This window comes from Megascapheus bottae, chromosome 3 (assembly GCF_031878675.1).
Source record: "Megascapheus bottae isolate mThoBot1 chromosome 3, mThoBot2.hap1, whole genome shotgun sequence".
Classification (NCBI taxonomy): domain Eukaryota; kingdom Metazoa; phylum Chordata; class Mammalia; order Rodentia; family Geomyidae; genus Megascapheus; species Megascapheus bottae.
Genome location: NC_143511.1, coordinates 13,663,713 through 13,681,076, shown reverse-complemented (window position 1 = coordinate 13,681,076; position 17,364 = coordinate 13,663,713). Strand labels below are relative to the sequence as shown.

The 17,364-nt window shown below is 40.8% G+C and overlaps 1 protein-coding gene and 1 pseudogene across 1 annotated transcript; one reads left to right on the top strand and one right to left on the bottom strand.

Annotated features, from left to right (window-relative positions):
* Positions 1-3,973: 3,973 nt before the first annotated feature.
* On the bottom strand, positions 3,974-12,990 carry LOC150064984 (density-regulated protein pseudogene; annotated as a pseudogene).
* A 1,844-nt stretch (positions 12,991-14,834) lies between these two features.
* LOC150064983 (spermatogenesis-associated protein 31D3-like) lies at positions 14,835-16,753 on the top strand. The gene is made up of 4 exons (XM_090329571.1): positions 14,835-15,045; positions 15,692-15,734; positions 16,275-16,332; positions 16,603-16,753. Exons 1-4 carry the CDS (start codon positions 14,872-14,874, stop codon positions 16,751-16,753), a joined length of 426 nt encoding a protein of 141 aa, XP_090185697.1. The 5' UTR covers positions 14,835-14,871.
* The last annotated feature ends 611 nt before the right edge of the window (positions 16,754-17,364 follow it).

Genomic DNA, 17,364 nt, shown 5'->3' with positions numbered 1-17,364 from the left:
AATTTGTTTTGCCTGTTCTGGGACTTGAACTACAGACCTGAAAGCTGCCCTGAGTTTCTTTTGCCCAAGGTTAGCACTCTACCACCTGCACAACAGTGTTTCTTCTGGCTTTTTCTGTTACTAATTGGGAATATGAGTCTCATAGACTTTCCTTCCTGGGCTGGTTTGCGCTGCAATCTGCACAACTCAGTCTCCTGAGTAGCTAGGAATACAGGCCTGAGCCACCAGGGCCTGGCCAAACTCCTCTTTTCAACAAAGTATCACATTTTTGCCAAGGTTAGCATTAGACCATGAAACTCCTTCCTACACCTCTCACCTAGTGGTAGCTTATCTCCCTAGCAAGCATAAGGCCCTTTCAAACTATAACGCTTCCAAAATGGACAAATGAAAGAAACAGACGATGTAGCATGAGATGCAGTTAAAGACTGCATTCCTTTTTCTCTACTATATAAAAAGTACAATGTATAAAAGTTCTGACCCTTTTGTTGCACATACAGAAAATTCTTTCCTTATGCATAACTCACTGTCATTCATATTCACGATGGCTTCACTCATGGACGGAACACCTAGTCATCTGTCCCTGGTGGCAGACCTCAGGGAGCAGCCTCCAAGACTGACTAATGCATTAACACATCGAGACAAGGAAACCAGTTCCTTGAAGGACCAACAGCCTTGATTTACTCCTAGCACTTAAGCCTCAGGGCACTCATCCTTCAGAATTACCAGGTTCTGCTTTCAGCTGGTCAGTCTACATAGCACACTGGCATATGGAGCAAGGAGAGATGAAGATAACAGAGACCGAAAAGGTGAGAAATAGCAGGAATAGCTTCCTATTTCAACCTAATTTTAAAAGTTGCAAATACGTGATGAAAAAGGATAAGCTTAGGGGTTGGTGGTGTGGCTCAGTTGGTAGAGCACCAGACCATTTGTGGAAGCAACAGGTACCAAGCTCCAGTCACAGTCTCAGATAAAAAAGAAGAGAAACAAAGATAAGCTTAGAGACGATCCAGTAATAAAATCTTAACCATCTCGACAATAAAAGCCACAAAAGACACTCTGCAGATAGAGTTAAGGCACTTCAACTGCTAATGCTTCTGCTAAGTAATGACATGCTTTCATCAACTTTGCTTTTGTAGTTAATTGCCACCAATAAACATCCCTATGCCCTTCCACAAGAGAAGATACAATGTTTCCCCAAGTTTGGTAGAAGTTTAGCTTAGCGTACATTAGACTACAAATGATAACAGAGTGGTTGCGAAGGTATCATTTCATTTCTTCCCACACCTACATTTTTTAAAAAGCACACTTAAAAGATAATGACATGCATAAGCACATGATTTTATATGTACATATGTGTGTAGACACACACACACACACACACACACACACAGAGAGAGAGAGAGAGAGAGAGAGAGAGAGAGAGACAGAGAGAGAGAGACAGAGAGAATATTGTCAAAGTACTTTACAGTTTTGTAGGAAAATAGAGCAAGACCAGTTACATTTGTTTCTAAAAGTGAGGAAAGAAGCTGAGATCTGAAGATCACAGTTCAAAGCCAGCCTGGGCAGTGAAGTCCATGGGACTTTAATCTAAAATTAACTACCAAAAACCCAGAAGCAGAGCTATGTCTCAAGTGGTAGAACATGAGCCTTGAGCACAAACGCTCAGGCACAGTACTCAGTCTCTGAGTTCAAGTCCCAGGACTGGCACACGCATGCACATGCACAAGAGGGATGAGAAAGAGTGATGGAGTGAGTAATCAAGATATGTAAGCATATGTGGAAATGGCATCCTGAAACTCCCTTGATAAAACTAGTATTTGCTGATAAAATTATTTCTGTATGTGCTGGTATTGAACTCAAGACTTCACAGTCTAGCTTGGCTTTTTTTGCCTTTTTTTGCCACTGGAGCCATACCTCCACTTTCAGCCTTTTTTTTCTGGTTTGTTGGAGCTAAAAATCTCACAGAATTTTCTGTGATCCTCTGATCTCAGCCTCCCGAGTAGCACCTGGCTAGCAATATTTTTAAGCACTTTTAGGCCAGGAGCTTGACCTATTATTGGTAGAGTGCCTGCCTAGCAGGCACGAAGACCCAGGTTCAATTCCTTGGTACCACATACACTGAAAAATCCGGAAGTGGTGCTGTGGCTCAAGTGATAGAGCTCTAGCCTTGCGAAAGCTCAAGGACAGTAATGAGGCCCTGAATTCAAGCCCCAGGACTGCCAAAAAAGGCACTTGAAAACCTTGGCACTGATGGCTCACATCTGTAATTCTAGCTACTCAGGAGGCTAAAGATCGTGGTTCAAAGCCAGCCTGAAAAGTCTTCAATTCATCTCAAATTATCTATCCAAAAGCCAGATGTGGCGGTGTGGGTCAAGTGGCAGACTGCTAATCTTGAACACAAGACCTAAGAGACTGTACCCACACAATAAGATGAAGAAGAAAGAAGGAAGAAAGGAGGAATGAGAAAAGAAATAGGAAGAGGAGAAAGAAGAGGAGGAGGAAGAGAAAGAGGAAGAAAGGAGAAGGAAGAGGAAGAGAAAGGAAAAAGAAAGAAGAAGAAGAAGAAGAAGAAGAAGAAGAAGAAGAAGAAGAAGAAGAAGAAGAAGAAGCAGTAGCAGCAGCAGCAGCACTACTTAAGGGTTGGAAGCATGGCTCAAGTGATGGAGCCCTTGACCTATAACCAAGTGCAGCGATCTGAGTCAGTTCCCATACACAAAAAATAAAAGCACTTAATTTCCAAAGATAATAACAAAGTCAATTTTACCTTCCTAATGAAGAATGACAATGGAGTTCCGTATTTTAGACAAAGGCCTGGACAGCTGCAGCTATACAGTGGCTCTCACTGTTGGCAGCTTTGCCAACATAGCCAGCCTGAATGCAAACATAGCACTGGCCACTAGAGGCCAGAATGAGACAGTCCTGGCCTCTGAGACCTTTTCCTATTCCACATGAATAGATTACAGACTTGCAACCTCAGTAATGGCACCAAGGCAGCCAGTGACAGGCCATCAAAATGTATTTCCATATCTTCCTGCAGAGTTTTATTCTATATTCACATCAGTGAGCCAACAAGCACTGACAGAACAATAACTGTCAGCAAGAGTCTGACACTTCACTAAGGTCTCAAACAGGTACAAATGTGGAACTATAATAGGAAAGAGGAAAGAAAAAGAGCAGAGAGGACACGGGCACTGACAAGAGGGAGCCTCTATACAAATGTATGTCTGATAAAGGAGCCAGAAGAGGAGAGCAGAGGCATAGGCAAGGGAAATACTTCTACCATCTTGGACTGGAGCTGAACTCTGAGCTAGCCATACCATGTCCATCAGAGGGACTGGTCAAATGCAAGTATTCCATTCACAATGAGGAATATAGCTCAGTCACCTTAAAAAGGGAGAAGACAGGCTAGGGCAGGAAAGATCGCTAAGACACTTATATTTAGGTAGTAGATACTATGTATTTTAATGATGGCATTTATATAAATTTGTTAAGGTACACACAGATACATAAAATTATACAAAAATGTGTTTTAAATCTGATAGGCAAGCCAGGTGCAATGGTTCACACCTGTAATCTTAACAATCAGAAGGCTGAGATCTGAGAATCTCGGTTCAAAGCCAGCCTAGCACTAAAGTCCGTGAGACTCACTTCTAATTTTCTGGTGGTTAATTAGAGGTAAGAGTATCATGGACTTTGCTGCCTGGCTGGCTTTGAACTGTGATACTCAGATCTCAGCATCCTGAGTAGCTAAGATCCACTGGCACCTGGCTCTCTAACATTTTTTTTCCACGTGACTAAAATTTTTTATTTGACTACATTCTGAATCATGCGTAAGCATGACAGTCTCTCTTATTTATTAGACTTCGGAAATACAAAACAAAAACAAAAAGTCAAACAGCCTGTAAAGAACAGTGAAACTCCAAGGAGAGAGCACTCTGCACTTGACTGTGGGATAAATAGCCACTCTCTCCCTTGGGCCACGTCCTCTCAGTTCAGGTCATTAAATACAAACGTGTCTGCAAAGTCACTTCTTTACTTCTCCAAGGTCCTCAATGCTGTCATCATCCACCTCAGGCCACTTTTCCTGAATGAAATAGATGTTTGCATCAGTGAAGTCCCCCTAAATGATGATTTCCTCCTCCCCTGTGACTGAGGCACTGCAGGAGAATTTCTGGGCAAAAAAAAAAAAACTCTTTGTGCTTCTTTAAGATCAATTTCAAAAGTTGCAAGGCCACACACTCTGGTCACACATTTCTTCTTTGCTCTAGGAATTTTTGCAATAGTAACTTTTTGTGGTACCATCTTCTTTTTCTGTTTGATTTGACCCCTTCCACCCCTCTTTTGTTTTTTTCTTTTCCTCTTCTTCCCCTATTGTTCCTTGACCTTCAGGAATTCCAGTTTCTTGTCTGGGTGAAATTTCTCTGTGGGTAGTGAATAGACTCCACAATAAAGGACGAGGAGTGGATAATCCGCATCTGACTTGGCACTGACCCTTGGATCTCCTTGGATGTCAGCACCTCTGGATTCCAAAACGTCAATAGCATTTCACATACCCAGGGGGTCACACAGCTCCCCCCAGCCTCTGCTCCCGCCGGCCGAAAGGCGGAAAAGGCACATGCAACTCCTCTTTCCTGCCAGGGACGCCGGGGTCTAACATATTTTTTAAAGAAATTTAACTACAAAAGTCATTAAAAGAAAGCAGCACTTATATGAAATTTACAAAAGATCAGATTTTATGTGTTCTAACCTGAAAAACAAATGTGGGATAATACACATTAAATAGTTTGAGTTAGCTATTTTACAATCTATATGTGCACATATATATATCAAAGTAGCATATTGTACAGCTTAAATATATACAGTTTTACATGTTAATTGAAAACAAACAGTCCACTTCTCAATGGCTCATATTCATACTCATAGGTATGGATTGAGACCTGGAGGATAATGATTTGAAGACAGATCAGGCAGAAAAGACTGCAAGACTTTTAAACAGCAAAATTCCAGACTGGAGGTATGGCACAAATGGTAAAGCACCAGACAAAAGGAAAAAAAGCCAAGAGAGAGTAGAAAGTCCTGAGTTCAAACCCCAATATGGACACAAAAAATTAAAATAAAGAACAAACAAGCAAATAGAGACACCAAGTACTGAAACATGAAAGATGAAAGGTAACTCTTCAAGTTAGCAAAATCCAAGTTTATATGCACATAACATATTCCAAATATACATATATGACAAATCAATAGAAGATGCCAATCCACTAAAAATGCAGATAGCTTCCCCAACACAATCAATGTACAGCTGTTTATTCAATAAGTAAGTACTGAATGTTTGCTAAGTACAAGGCACAGTGATGATTCCTGGGAAACTAGTTTGCCCCTACCCTCATAGACCCTCATTTCAGTTATTTATTACATTTTAGATTAGTTCTGAAAAGGAAAAAAAGTGCCTTGGGAGCAAATAGACAAGTAAACCAGAATGATTTTGAGGGATGTTGATGAGAGTTCAATTAGGGGCTAAAATTCAAGTCCCAGGAGTGAGTGTGACTTTGGTAACCGAAGCACTGGCAGTCGGATAGCACTCCACATTAGCAAGTACCAAGGAAGAAAAGGCAATGTGCTAGATGAGTGTGTAAGTCCCTATGACAGGAGAAAGGACAATGACAGGCATGGGTACAACTACTCTGAGATCCAAAGAATGTGTTAATAAGGTCAATCTTTCTTCTAAGGGTAATGACAATCTATCACAGAAGGCCTAAGGTGTTTGAAGTAAATATCTTCCAGGACACAATGACAATGAGGAGTGCTTACAGTGGACAGGGTGGATGATGTTTCAGTCCTCCAAGGAGATGTTAAGAAGGGAAAATGAAAATAGTAGACATAACCTAATCTTTAATAAGGGAGACAAAAAATAGAATGGAAGAAAGACAGCTTCTTCAAGTGGTGCTGGCAGAACTGGCTAAGCACCTGCACCTAAACTAGAGTTGGATCCTTCTTTGTCCCCCTGCACCAGGATTAACTCCAAATGGATCAAAGACATGGAGGTAAAAGCAGGTACACTGAAAACTTTACAAGAAAGAATAGGAGATACACTAGGTCTCCTTGGCACAGGTTGAAACTTTCTTAATAAAACACAACAAATCAGAGAAAGTCTGGATAAGTGGGACTGCATTAAACTGCAGAGCTTCTGTATGGCAAAGGTCAGAGTTAGCAAATTAACTAGAAAGCCTACAGAGTGAGAGAAGATCTTCACTAGCCATACAACGGACAAAGGCCTCATATCTAAAATATATCAACAGCTCAAAAAATTGAATCACTCCAAAACTAATCTCCAAAGAAACAACCATCCCATTAAAAGATGGGCCAAAGACTTAAAGAGAGTCTTCTCTGAAGAAGAAATAAGAATAGCCTATAGACCCATGAAGAAATGCTCCACATCTCTGGCCATAAAAGAAATGCAAATCAAAACAACTCTAAGATTCCATCTCATTCCAGTTAGAATGGCCAGGATCAAGAAATCTAATAACAACAGATGCTACAGGGGATGTGGCCCGGAGGGATCACTACTACACTGTTGGTGGGAATGCAAACTTGTTCAACCACGATGGAAAGCAGTACGGCAGTTCTTCAAAAGACTAAACATAGAACTCCCCTATGACCCAGCAATTCCACTACATGGCATTTACCCAATCTTCCAGAAACAAGGACATACTAAATCCACTAGCACAACAATGTTTATTGCAGCACTATTTACCATAGCAAAGATATGGAACCAACCCAGATGTCCCTCAGTTTATGAGTGGATCAACAAGATGTGGTATTTGTACACAATAGAATTCTATGCTGCTATCAGAAAGAATGACATTGCCCCATTTGTAAGGAAATGGAAAGGCTTAGAAAAATCATATTAAGTGAAGTAAGCCAGACTCAAAGGAACATAGGCTCAATGGTTTCCTTCATTTGTCGTAATCAATAGAAATCTTGGCCTCTTCTAGCAGAGATTTACAATAGAGCAAAACCTAGATACATAAGGCCATATAGAAAGACACTAAATGAAAGGACCTCCAAGATATAGAAACAAAAGCCATATAATGAATGATTGTTGTCCTTAATGTACTATGTTATCTCTCATCTCTTTTGCTGTCCCTTGGTTATCTCATATTGTTACAGTATTTCTCCTGGTTATCTGATATATTGTATATATTCATATTTCGTTATTTGAAGTTGGATAGGGAAGGGGGGAAACAAGATGAGGGGTGGGGGTGGGGGGAGGGAAATGGGGACCAAGACATGCGAAAGTGTATCAATGTATGTGAAGTAATTCACCTTCTATCTGGTGAATATAATGTAACCCTTCTATTAATTACAATAAAAATATATGAAAAAAGAGAAAATAGTATCTATATCAAACAATACTTGGTAGGTAAAAATTGACTGTGGGAGATGGACCAAATCAGGAAGAGATAAGAGTCATAAAAGGCTTTGGATTCCAGTCTGGGCATTTGGTTGCACAGAGGTGTTATATACACAGATGACACTACACATGAAAATGGCAAGAAGTCTGATGAATGCAGTTTCCACCTGTCAGGTCTAAGAGCCTGTGAATCATTCCCGGGGAAGGCCAACTACAAAGGTGTCGGTATATGTATGCATTTCAAAGCCCATCTGAATGCAAGATGCAAAAGTCAAGCCTTGCTCCTGTGCTTATAAGAGGTCCTAAGACTTTTAGATTTCCCATATACTTTTTTAAATATTTTTATTGTAATTAATAAAAGGGTTACATGATATTTGCCAGATAGTAGGTGCATTAATTGACATACATTGATACCCTTTCACATGTCTTGGTCCCAAAAACCCTACCCCCCACACCCCCATCTTGGTTTTCCCCCTTCCCTATCCAATTTCAAATAACCAAATACAAATATATCCAATATATCAGATAACAAAGTGAGATACTGTAACAATATGAGATAACCAAGGGACAGCAAAAGAGATGAGAGATAACATAGTTCATTAAGGACAACAATCATTCATTATATGGCTTTTGTTTCAATATCCTAGAGGTCCTTTCACTTAGCTTCATACTATATGGCCTTATAATCAAGGTTTTGCTCTATTGCAAATCTCTGCTAAGAGAGCCCAAGGTTTCTACTGATTATGACAAATGAGGGAAACCATTGAGCCTAAGTTCCTTTGAGTCTGGCTTACTTCACTTAATATGGTTTTTTCTAAGTCTTTCCATTTCCTAACAAATGGGGCGATGTTGTTTTTTCTGACAGCAGCATAGAATTCCATTGTGTACAAATATCACATCTTGTTGATCCATTCATCAACTGAGGGACATCTAGGTTGGTTCCATATCTTTGCTATGGTAAATAGTGCTGCAATGAACATTGTTGTGCTAGTGGATTTAGTATGCCCTAGTTTCTGGATGGTTGGGTAAATGCCAAGTGGTGGAATTGCTGGGTCATAGGGGAGCTCTATGTTTAGCCTTTTGAGGCACTGCCATACTGCTTTCCATCATGGTTGAACAAGTTTGCACTCCCACCAACAGTGTAGCTTATGGGTACAGTACTGGCTGAGCCAGTGCAAGGCCTTGGGTTTCATCCCTAGTCACAAATAGATAAAGGCATATGGAAATTTTTGTGATTTGGAATATAAAAATAAGTGACAAAAGGAAAACTGAGAATGACTCTACAAACTACGAAAAATTGAAACTTAGCTACTAAAATGATAATTTGTGAGGGAGGATGAAGTTATATTTTATCATGGCCTTCGGTTTTCTTTTCTTAGCAGTAGTAATCTCAGTATGAACTTCTCAAACACTTTTGAAATCAATTCCAAAAAAATACTCGAAAGAAAACCCACATCATTCTGAACATTTATAGATATTTTTATGTGAACAAGATATTATTTGTGTAAAAAATTAGTTACAGAGAAATGTGTACTGCTTTAGATTATGTAAGTAATCTAGAGATGATTTAAAGTATGAAAGGTTGCAAAGGACTTAAAGTTCTATATAATACCAAGGAATGGCTATTTAAATTTTGTCACCCACCAAAATAAGCTCTTTTAAGATATGGATAATTTGTGTTGCCAGTGTGTAATATATATATATATATATATATTAAGCACCAATTTAGTTGACTAATTAGTCAACTATTGTACTAAAAAGATACCTTTCAATAAAATCAAGCTATGAAAAAAAGAAAAGAGGCCCTAAGAACCAAGCAGAGGACAGCTTTCTATTACAGAACTGACTCATTACTGGATAACAAAGAGAGTTTACAATGATAAGTGTAATTTCATAAGTTTTATTTCAAGTAATTAAGACATTCACACTTCCCAAAGAGACAGGATGATAAAAAGAAAAATAGATCTATGTCATAAGGCTTTAAAAATGTCATGCTATCATGATTATTGGGTTAGATGGACCTTTTCACTGTTCTGGCAGAACACCTCAGAGAACAGTTTAAAAGAAGGAAACACCAAGTGCCGTTGGCTCATGCCTATAATTCCAGCGACTTAGGAGGCTGAGATCTGAGACTCTCAGAAGTCAGTCCTGACCAAAAAAAAACTCTGCGAGATTCTTGAAGACAGGACCTGGGCACTGTCCTTGAGCTTTCTTGTGGCTAGCATTCTACCACATGAGCCACAGAACCACTTCTAACCTTTTCTGTGTGGTATTGAGGAATCAAATCCAAGGCTTTGTGCATGCTATGCATGCAGCATTCTACCACTAGACCCCATCTGTGAGACTCTTATCTCTACTAAACTACAAGAGAAGCCAGAAGTGAAGCTGTGGTTCAAGTGATAGAGCACTACTCTTGAGGAAAAGAAGCTCAAGAACAGCACTCAGACCCTGAGTTCAGAAGCCCCAGAACTGGCATTAAAGGCCTGAGGATCAATGGAATAGAAACAAAGACCCAGAAATGAATCCTCAGGTCTATGGCCACCTAATCTTTGGGAGCCAAAAAAATAATTAGATGGAAGAAAAGCAACCTCTTCAACAAATGGTGCTGGCATATTTGGTTAAATACCTGTAGAAAACTTAAGTTGGATCCTTATATGTCACCCTGTCCCAGAATTAATTCCAAATGGATCAAAGACCTTGAGGTGAAAGCAATACCTGGAAAATTTTACAGGAAGAAATTTCCTTCTTGAAGCTGCCCAATATCCAGATTGTCTATAATGCCACAAAGTTGAGAAAACCAATTCCGTATTTCAATAAACTTTTCTTAGGATGGTAAGATTTGCTGGACCAGAGATTCACAGTAGAATGTGGAAAAAGATTTCCCCTAAAGTATGCAAAGTCCTTAAATACAAAGCTTTCAAGCTTTCCTTTCCATTTTCCTAGTCCCCTACTGTGTGTGTATGCACCTGTGTGTGGAGTTTTGTTGTTGTTTTTCTCAAGGCTAATGCTACACCACTGGAACCACAGCGCTACTTTCAGGTTTTTTTCTGTGTGGTTAGAGGTAAAAGTTGAGAGGATTTTCCTGCTTAGGTTGGCTGTGATCCCCAAATCTCAGCCTCCAAAACATAGCCAGGATTACAGGCCTAAAACACCAGTGCTCAGCTTCAAGTCTTTTATCTTTCAAGATCAGAAATTTCTGTTCATCACTTGTCAAGAACTAGCTAGGACAAGCGCCAATGGCTTGTGCCTGTAATCCTATCCACTTAGGAGGTTGAAATCTGAGGACGAAGGTTCAAAACCAGCCTGGGCATGAAAAGTCCCTGAGACTCTTATCTCCAAATAACCACCAGAAAACTGGACGTGGTGCTGTGGCTCAGGTGGCAGAGAGCTTGCCTTGAGCTTGGACAGCGCCCAGGCCCTACAACCAACAACCAAAAGAAAGAAAAAGGAAGAAAGAAAGAAAGAAAGAAAGAAAGAAAGAAAGAAAGAAAGAAAGAAAGAAAGAAAGAAGGAAGGAAGGAAGGAAGGAAGGAAGGAAGGAAGGAAAGAAAGAAAGAAAGAAAGAAAGAAAGAAAGAAAGAAAGAACTGGCTAGGTCTTTGATGTCTACTTCCATGTTTCCTTAACATTTATAACATCTACTCTTTCATTCACTCACTCACTCATTCACTCACTCAGTATATGCTTATTAGAGAAATTTTCTCAGGATTTAATGAAAGCCATGATTTTGGATCATATTCCCCAGCAGCAGAAAGTGAACTAGGATGTCACTGACAGATAACATAGTGAGAGAGTGTTATGAAACAGGAAAAAAAAACAGAACAGAGCAGAGCAGGTGAAGAAACATAGCAATGGTCATTTCCTAAGTCATTACTGGATAACAAAGAGAATTTACAATGAAAAGTGTAATTTCATAAGTTTTATTTCAAGTAATTAAGAAATTCACACTTGCCAAAGAGGATGAGAAAAAGAAAAATAGATCTATGTCATAAGGCTTTAAAAATGTCATGTTATCATGATTATTGGGATCTGTAGGGTGACAATAACACCATACAGGCCATTCTCTTAATGGGAAGAGGCAGGGATTATGCTCCCATTACGAGTCAGTGCTGGACTCTCTGGTCACTGATGGAAGCAAGAGGTATGGAAACTGATGTTAGTGCAGGATGCATGAAGGCTATGAAGTTCTGCCACTCAGTATCAGTAAGGTTTAGTGGCAGCAGTGCTAGAAAAGAACATGTTGTCTCTTTAGTTTCTTCTCTGAGTATTGAAGGAGCTTCCCCCTGATTCTGAAAGGGTCATCATAGAATCTGGGGAAACGCCCTCTCACTAATACCCCTGTAGTTTCCATCTGGACACACATATGTACACAAATATATTCATCCAATTATCCCTCTTTAAACAAAACCCAGGTGCCCATGGCTCATGCCTTTAATCATAGCTACTATGGAGGCTGAGAACTGAGGATCACAGTTTGAATCTAGCCCAGGCAGAAAAGTCTGTAAGACTTCAACTAAACACAAAAGGCCAGAAGTGGAGATGTGGCTCAAGTGGTAGAATGCTGAGTACAAAAGCTCAAGGACATCACCCAAGTCAAGAGTTCAAGTCCCAGGTCTAAAAATCAAACAAAACAAGATAAAACAGAAAATCCAACAGAAGAAGACAGTTGGTCTTTGGTCATATTCCCAAAGGACTTTTCATTCATGGAGAACACAGTACAGTACAGGACAGGCAAGGAAGCCTTGCTCATAACAAGCTGAGTGTCAGCAATTCTAATCCACTGGTATAGCTGCCTGGCTATAAAGCAAGGCTGTGGGCTAGTGGACTTTTCTCTGCATGTGTGCAGTACTGGAACTATGTGGGACTTCTCTCTACATGCTCACATGAGCATAGGAACAGAGCCTAGGACTACAGATATCTGTGTGTCTCGTCCTCAGCCACAAGAATGTGTGGAATAAAACCCTGGCTGAAGCTAGAGAGCAAAGAAGGGACACTTGTCCTCAAGGCAGGGTACTTGCTCCTGTATAAATGACAGGACACTCTGTCTGGCCTGAGCTGCTTTGACCCCATTACAGGAGATCAAGTACGAGCACCAAATAGTGCAGTAAGTGATAGTCTTTGGGGTTTAAAAAAAATCATGACCTGAGACTCTTATCTCCAATTAACCTCTAGAAAATGAGAAGTGGGGCTTGGCTCAAGGGTAGGGTGGTAGCCTTGAGCTGAAGAGCTCAGGAACAGCACCCAGGCAGAATTCAAGCCCCATGACCCACACAAAAAAATCTTGACTGTGGATTAAGATGCACTTTACTCCTACGTTTCCTTGAAAACTCTTCACACAACTACTTAGTTATTCAAACTACAAAAAGAAAGTTATGAGAACTTAAGAGAACAGAGGACTGAACATATAGGGACAGAGTTTGGAAAACCATGTGTAATGAAAGTGGTAAGGTGCAGATAACCTGAGGGCTAAATATCAGAATCTGTGGAAGACGATTGATTCTTGATTCTAGGTGATAGAACATATCTTTTCAACTTGGTATTAGGACAGAATACTCATACAGGAGACTGCAGCTCCATGTTCCATATGAATGATTTGTGTGGCTAGCTTTTTCACTAAACCTCTGATATTTCTATTTTGTCCTGACAAGGTCTAAGAGAATCCATTCCTTAACACACTGTAAATCAGGCTTGTTGGAGAGAATGGCATAACTTTATGAAATGGGTGTAGTCTACGTCTATAGTTTAGATAGAATTAGAAGCCAGGCCACAATAATGAAAGACAGAAAAAAGTAGAAATGTGTTAGAGTGGGTATAACATAGCAAAAGCATAAGTGAAATGAACTCCAGAATAGGGAAGCAAGAGACTTCTCCTTGTAGTTGTTATTTTTAATGGACTATGTGAATTATTTCTTTACTTTTTTTCTCTTTTTCTTTTTTTCTATCCCTTCAGGTTTATTCTCTGTTGATGGTGTATCTAACTTTGATACCTAGTGTATTGTATATACATTTATGCATTTATTTCCATCAGGAAAGGAGAAGGGAAAACAAGATGATGAGACAAGGGAGGAACCAGTAACAGAAGTGATAGACAATACTGGAAATGTACTCTACAACTTGGGAGGAGTGGGAGGAGGAAAAGTGGGAGGAAAACATGGGAAGGGGTAACAAGGTTCAAGAAGTAATGTACTAGCTAATTGAAAGGACCTCCAGGATATTGAAACAAAAGCCATATAATGAATGATTGTTGTCCTTAATGTACTATGTTGTCTCTCATCTCCTTTGCTGTCCCTTGGTTATCTCGTATTGGTATAGTATCTCACTTTGTTATCTGATATATTGAATTTATTTGTATTTGGTTATTTGAAATTTGATAGGGAAGGGGGGAAAACCAAGACGGGTGGGGGGTGTGGGGGGGAGGGAAATGGGTACCAAGACCTGTGAAAGGGTATCAATGTATGTGAATTAATGCACCTTCTATCTGGCAAATATCATGTAACCTTTTACTAATTACAATAAAAAAAGAAGTAATGTACTCATAATCTCATGAATGTAACTGCAACCTCTCCACACGTCTGATAATAAAATCAAAGAAAAAAAGTACAAAAATATTCCTACAGATGAAAAGTCTGCATTTGTTTTTCAAATGATGTGTGTGGGTGTACCAGGACACACACACACACACACACACACACACACACACACACACGCATGCACACACGTGCACATGCACACACACATGCATGCACAAGAATGCTTAAAGTTATAATTACAGATTTTTTTGCCAGTCCTGGGCTTGGGCTCAGGGCCTGAGCACTGTCCCTGGATTTTCTCAAGGCTAGGGCTCTACCACTTGAGCCACAGCACCACTTCTGGCTTTTTGCTACGTATGTGGTACCAAGGAATCAAACCCGGGTCTTCGTGCATGCTAGGCAAGCGCTCTACCACTAGGCCAAACTCCTGGCCCCATAATTACAAATATTTATCTATCACTTTTATTGTTCTGTAATTTGAGTCATTCCCTATGAGTAAAAGATGAAAGGCTGTTTAAAACTTTACAATTTGTCAGTGACTTTTCAGTTTGCGCATATTAGTAAAAGGGAAGAGCAATCTATAGATATGTCAAAATATAAGCCGAAATTGGAGATAATATACCAGATTTTAAAAGCAGTAGCATACACAGGTTCCCAACAGGAATATCTTGGTCACAGGTGAACTAATAGGAAAACTCCCTTGGGTAAATACATAACATGAAGAGTAGAAGATGGGAAATGGAGCAGCAGCACAGTTAGGTAGAGAGCTTTGCTGCCTGGCTGGTCAGCTGGGCTGTGGGCACACCCTCTTCTGACTGCCCCTCCCCCACCCTCAGAAACCTTCTATGACTTACCCATGCTCTGTGATGCAGGCCTGGGATTATAGTCAAGGCCATGCCCTCTGAGGATTCACTTGCCTCTGGCAGTCATGCGATTCAGATCATGGAGAATATTCTCCATGAGCTTTGGCTCATCCCTCTTAGATACTGACACTAAGTACACCCTTCTGGGTGTTTTGCTATTATTACTTCTTCTATACATGTGCTACCTTTTGCTGAAACCATCAGTACCAGCAATTCATCGTAAGAGACACATCCCAAGGGTAAGGAAATAGGGGAGAAACCCCTCTGTACTGGTGTTTCCCAAGGGCATCTTGTTAGAAATTAGAGAGAGTTCTATTTCCTGAGTATGATGTACTCATGGGGGAAAGGGGATTGAAGCAAGGGTTGGAGGGTGAGAACACACCCTCTGAGACAGAGAAGTCTGCTCTGGAGGCTTACAGCCATCCAGTGGTTTCTAACCTTGTGTAAAGTAACGAGTCTGTTTCACAGAGACATCTGACACTGAAAATGAAAGCAGATGAAGCAATATCACTGTTGTCTTTGCTGACAATTGAGCTGAGTCCCACCTCCATCTCAGCTGTCCAATCATGCAGCTTTCTTTTGGCCAGGAAGCTCGTGAGAGCAGTACTGATGTCTATGATCCTCAAAGCTGCTGGGCCTGGACCTCAGGCCCCTAGGGTCTAGTATCCTCTGAGGAAGCATACTTTTGACATATCTATAGCCTGCTTTTCCCTTTTACTAATATGTACAAACCTTGAAGTCTTTCTGCACTCAAAAAAAGTAGCCCACTTCCAACTTTTCCAGAAATTTCAATTGAAAAAAAGTTAATCAATACAAAACAAATTTCTGTTAATCAAATCATTAGTAGATATCTGAGCTCCTATCCTTTGTTTCTCCTCTTCTCAGAGACCAACAATATTGTACAGAAAAAGAAGAGGAGAATTTAGAGGTAAGTTTCCTCTTGTTTGATCTGAGCTTCCAGAACGAACCTTCCTTTTCTTTTCCGGAGATAAGTCTGTGAGATCATCGGTTCCTAGAAACAGATTCTAACAGAATGAGGCTCAGAGGAGAGGCTCAAGAAGACAGGACTGAGATGCTTCTCAAAGTCCCTGCTCTGACATCATGAAGGATCTTGGTGGGTGATGGGGTGGGTGCTGCTCAGAAGGTGGCCAGGTGAGATGTGGACAAAGGAGTAAAGAATGTTTTGAGTCACAATACCTGTGGCCTGATATTGTCCAAAGTGCTTTGCTCCTGAGTCTGTAGTCATGCCTGAGCTTCAGATGCTAGTTTGATAATATATGCAGGTGGTGTGAAACTGAGGCAACATAAATAAGTGAATAATCTTAACATTGCACTTTTGACTTTGTCTATTAATTCTTAGAGTTGTAGACTATTATTCAAAGTAGAGTCCCTATCCTAAGAAGTGATACCCCGTAACATGTCTGTGTTCCTGCTTTTGTTGTACATAAACCACATCCTGATTTTACAGGACGGAGACCTCTGAGAAAAGAAGCTGAGGAGGAGAAGCTGCTTTCTGTGGTGTCAAGGTGATTGGTCACTTGTTATCCTGTTCCCTTCTTTACCATATTGTATGCAAAATTGGGATTCAGTACAGCAGCCTAAGTCATGGGAGGGATAAAGTAATGGCTATAGTTATGAGGATAGGCACATGGAATAGATGTAGAATATTGTAAAGAGGGTAGCTAGATTCAAGAGTCCTCACCCCACCTGCTCCAACCCATAGGCATGCCATACGGCAGCAGGCCCTCTATTCCTTGAGGTCCTGGTTACAATTTCGTACATTCTGTTACTTATAGCCTCCTAGACAAGCATCCCAACACTATTCGATTTCGGAAACTGCTATGTCCAGATCCTCTCTGTCAGGTATGCAGCAGGACCGCTGCAGAGGCCAGTCACCTGCTATCTCAAGCATCCATCAAAGTTGCTACCTCATCGGGTCCCCATTAGTTTCCAAAACTCCTGTGAAAAAGTCATCCACGTCACTGAACACTCCTCTCTCAGAAAACCTAGCAGAAAATGCAATTCCAACCACAACACCCGAGCCTTCTCCAACTCTACCCCCCCCCAGACTTTCCTAACCAGGTGATCTTCTCACCAGACAATGATCTGCCACCAGAGACTATGTCTCCCTTGGAAACTACATTTCCAGTGGACCCATTACCATCCCAACCACTTGCCCCCACTCCTCCTCCCCTAGAACATCATACTCAGGCAACAGAGCCTATTCTCCAACACGAGTCCACCTGTGAGATACCTGGCAGCCTCTCTGGCTGGTCCACTCATGACCCACTAACCAGAGACACTGGCCCTTCCAGCTTGACAGTGTCAGCGTTGTCCTGCAGGGAGCCAGGTGTGAAGAGCCAGTTAACAGAATGCGAGGCCACGCAGGAATCCCTGGCCCTCCATTTTTCTGAGGCCTCTTCGGGAGGTGTCACTGCACCCTACCACATCGAGCCTGGTAACCTCTCATTTGTCAGTGTTGATGTTCTAACATTCTTGGAGACCCAGATCAAGAAGAGAGGTGGCTTCTTGATGTGGAAAGAAAGGGAAAGCACAAC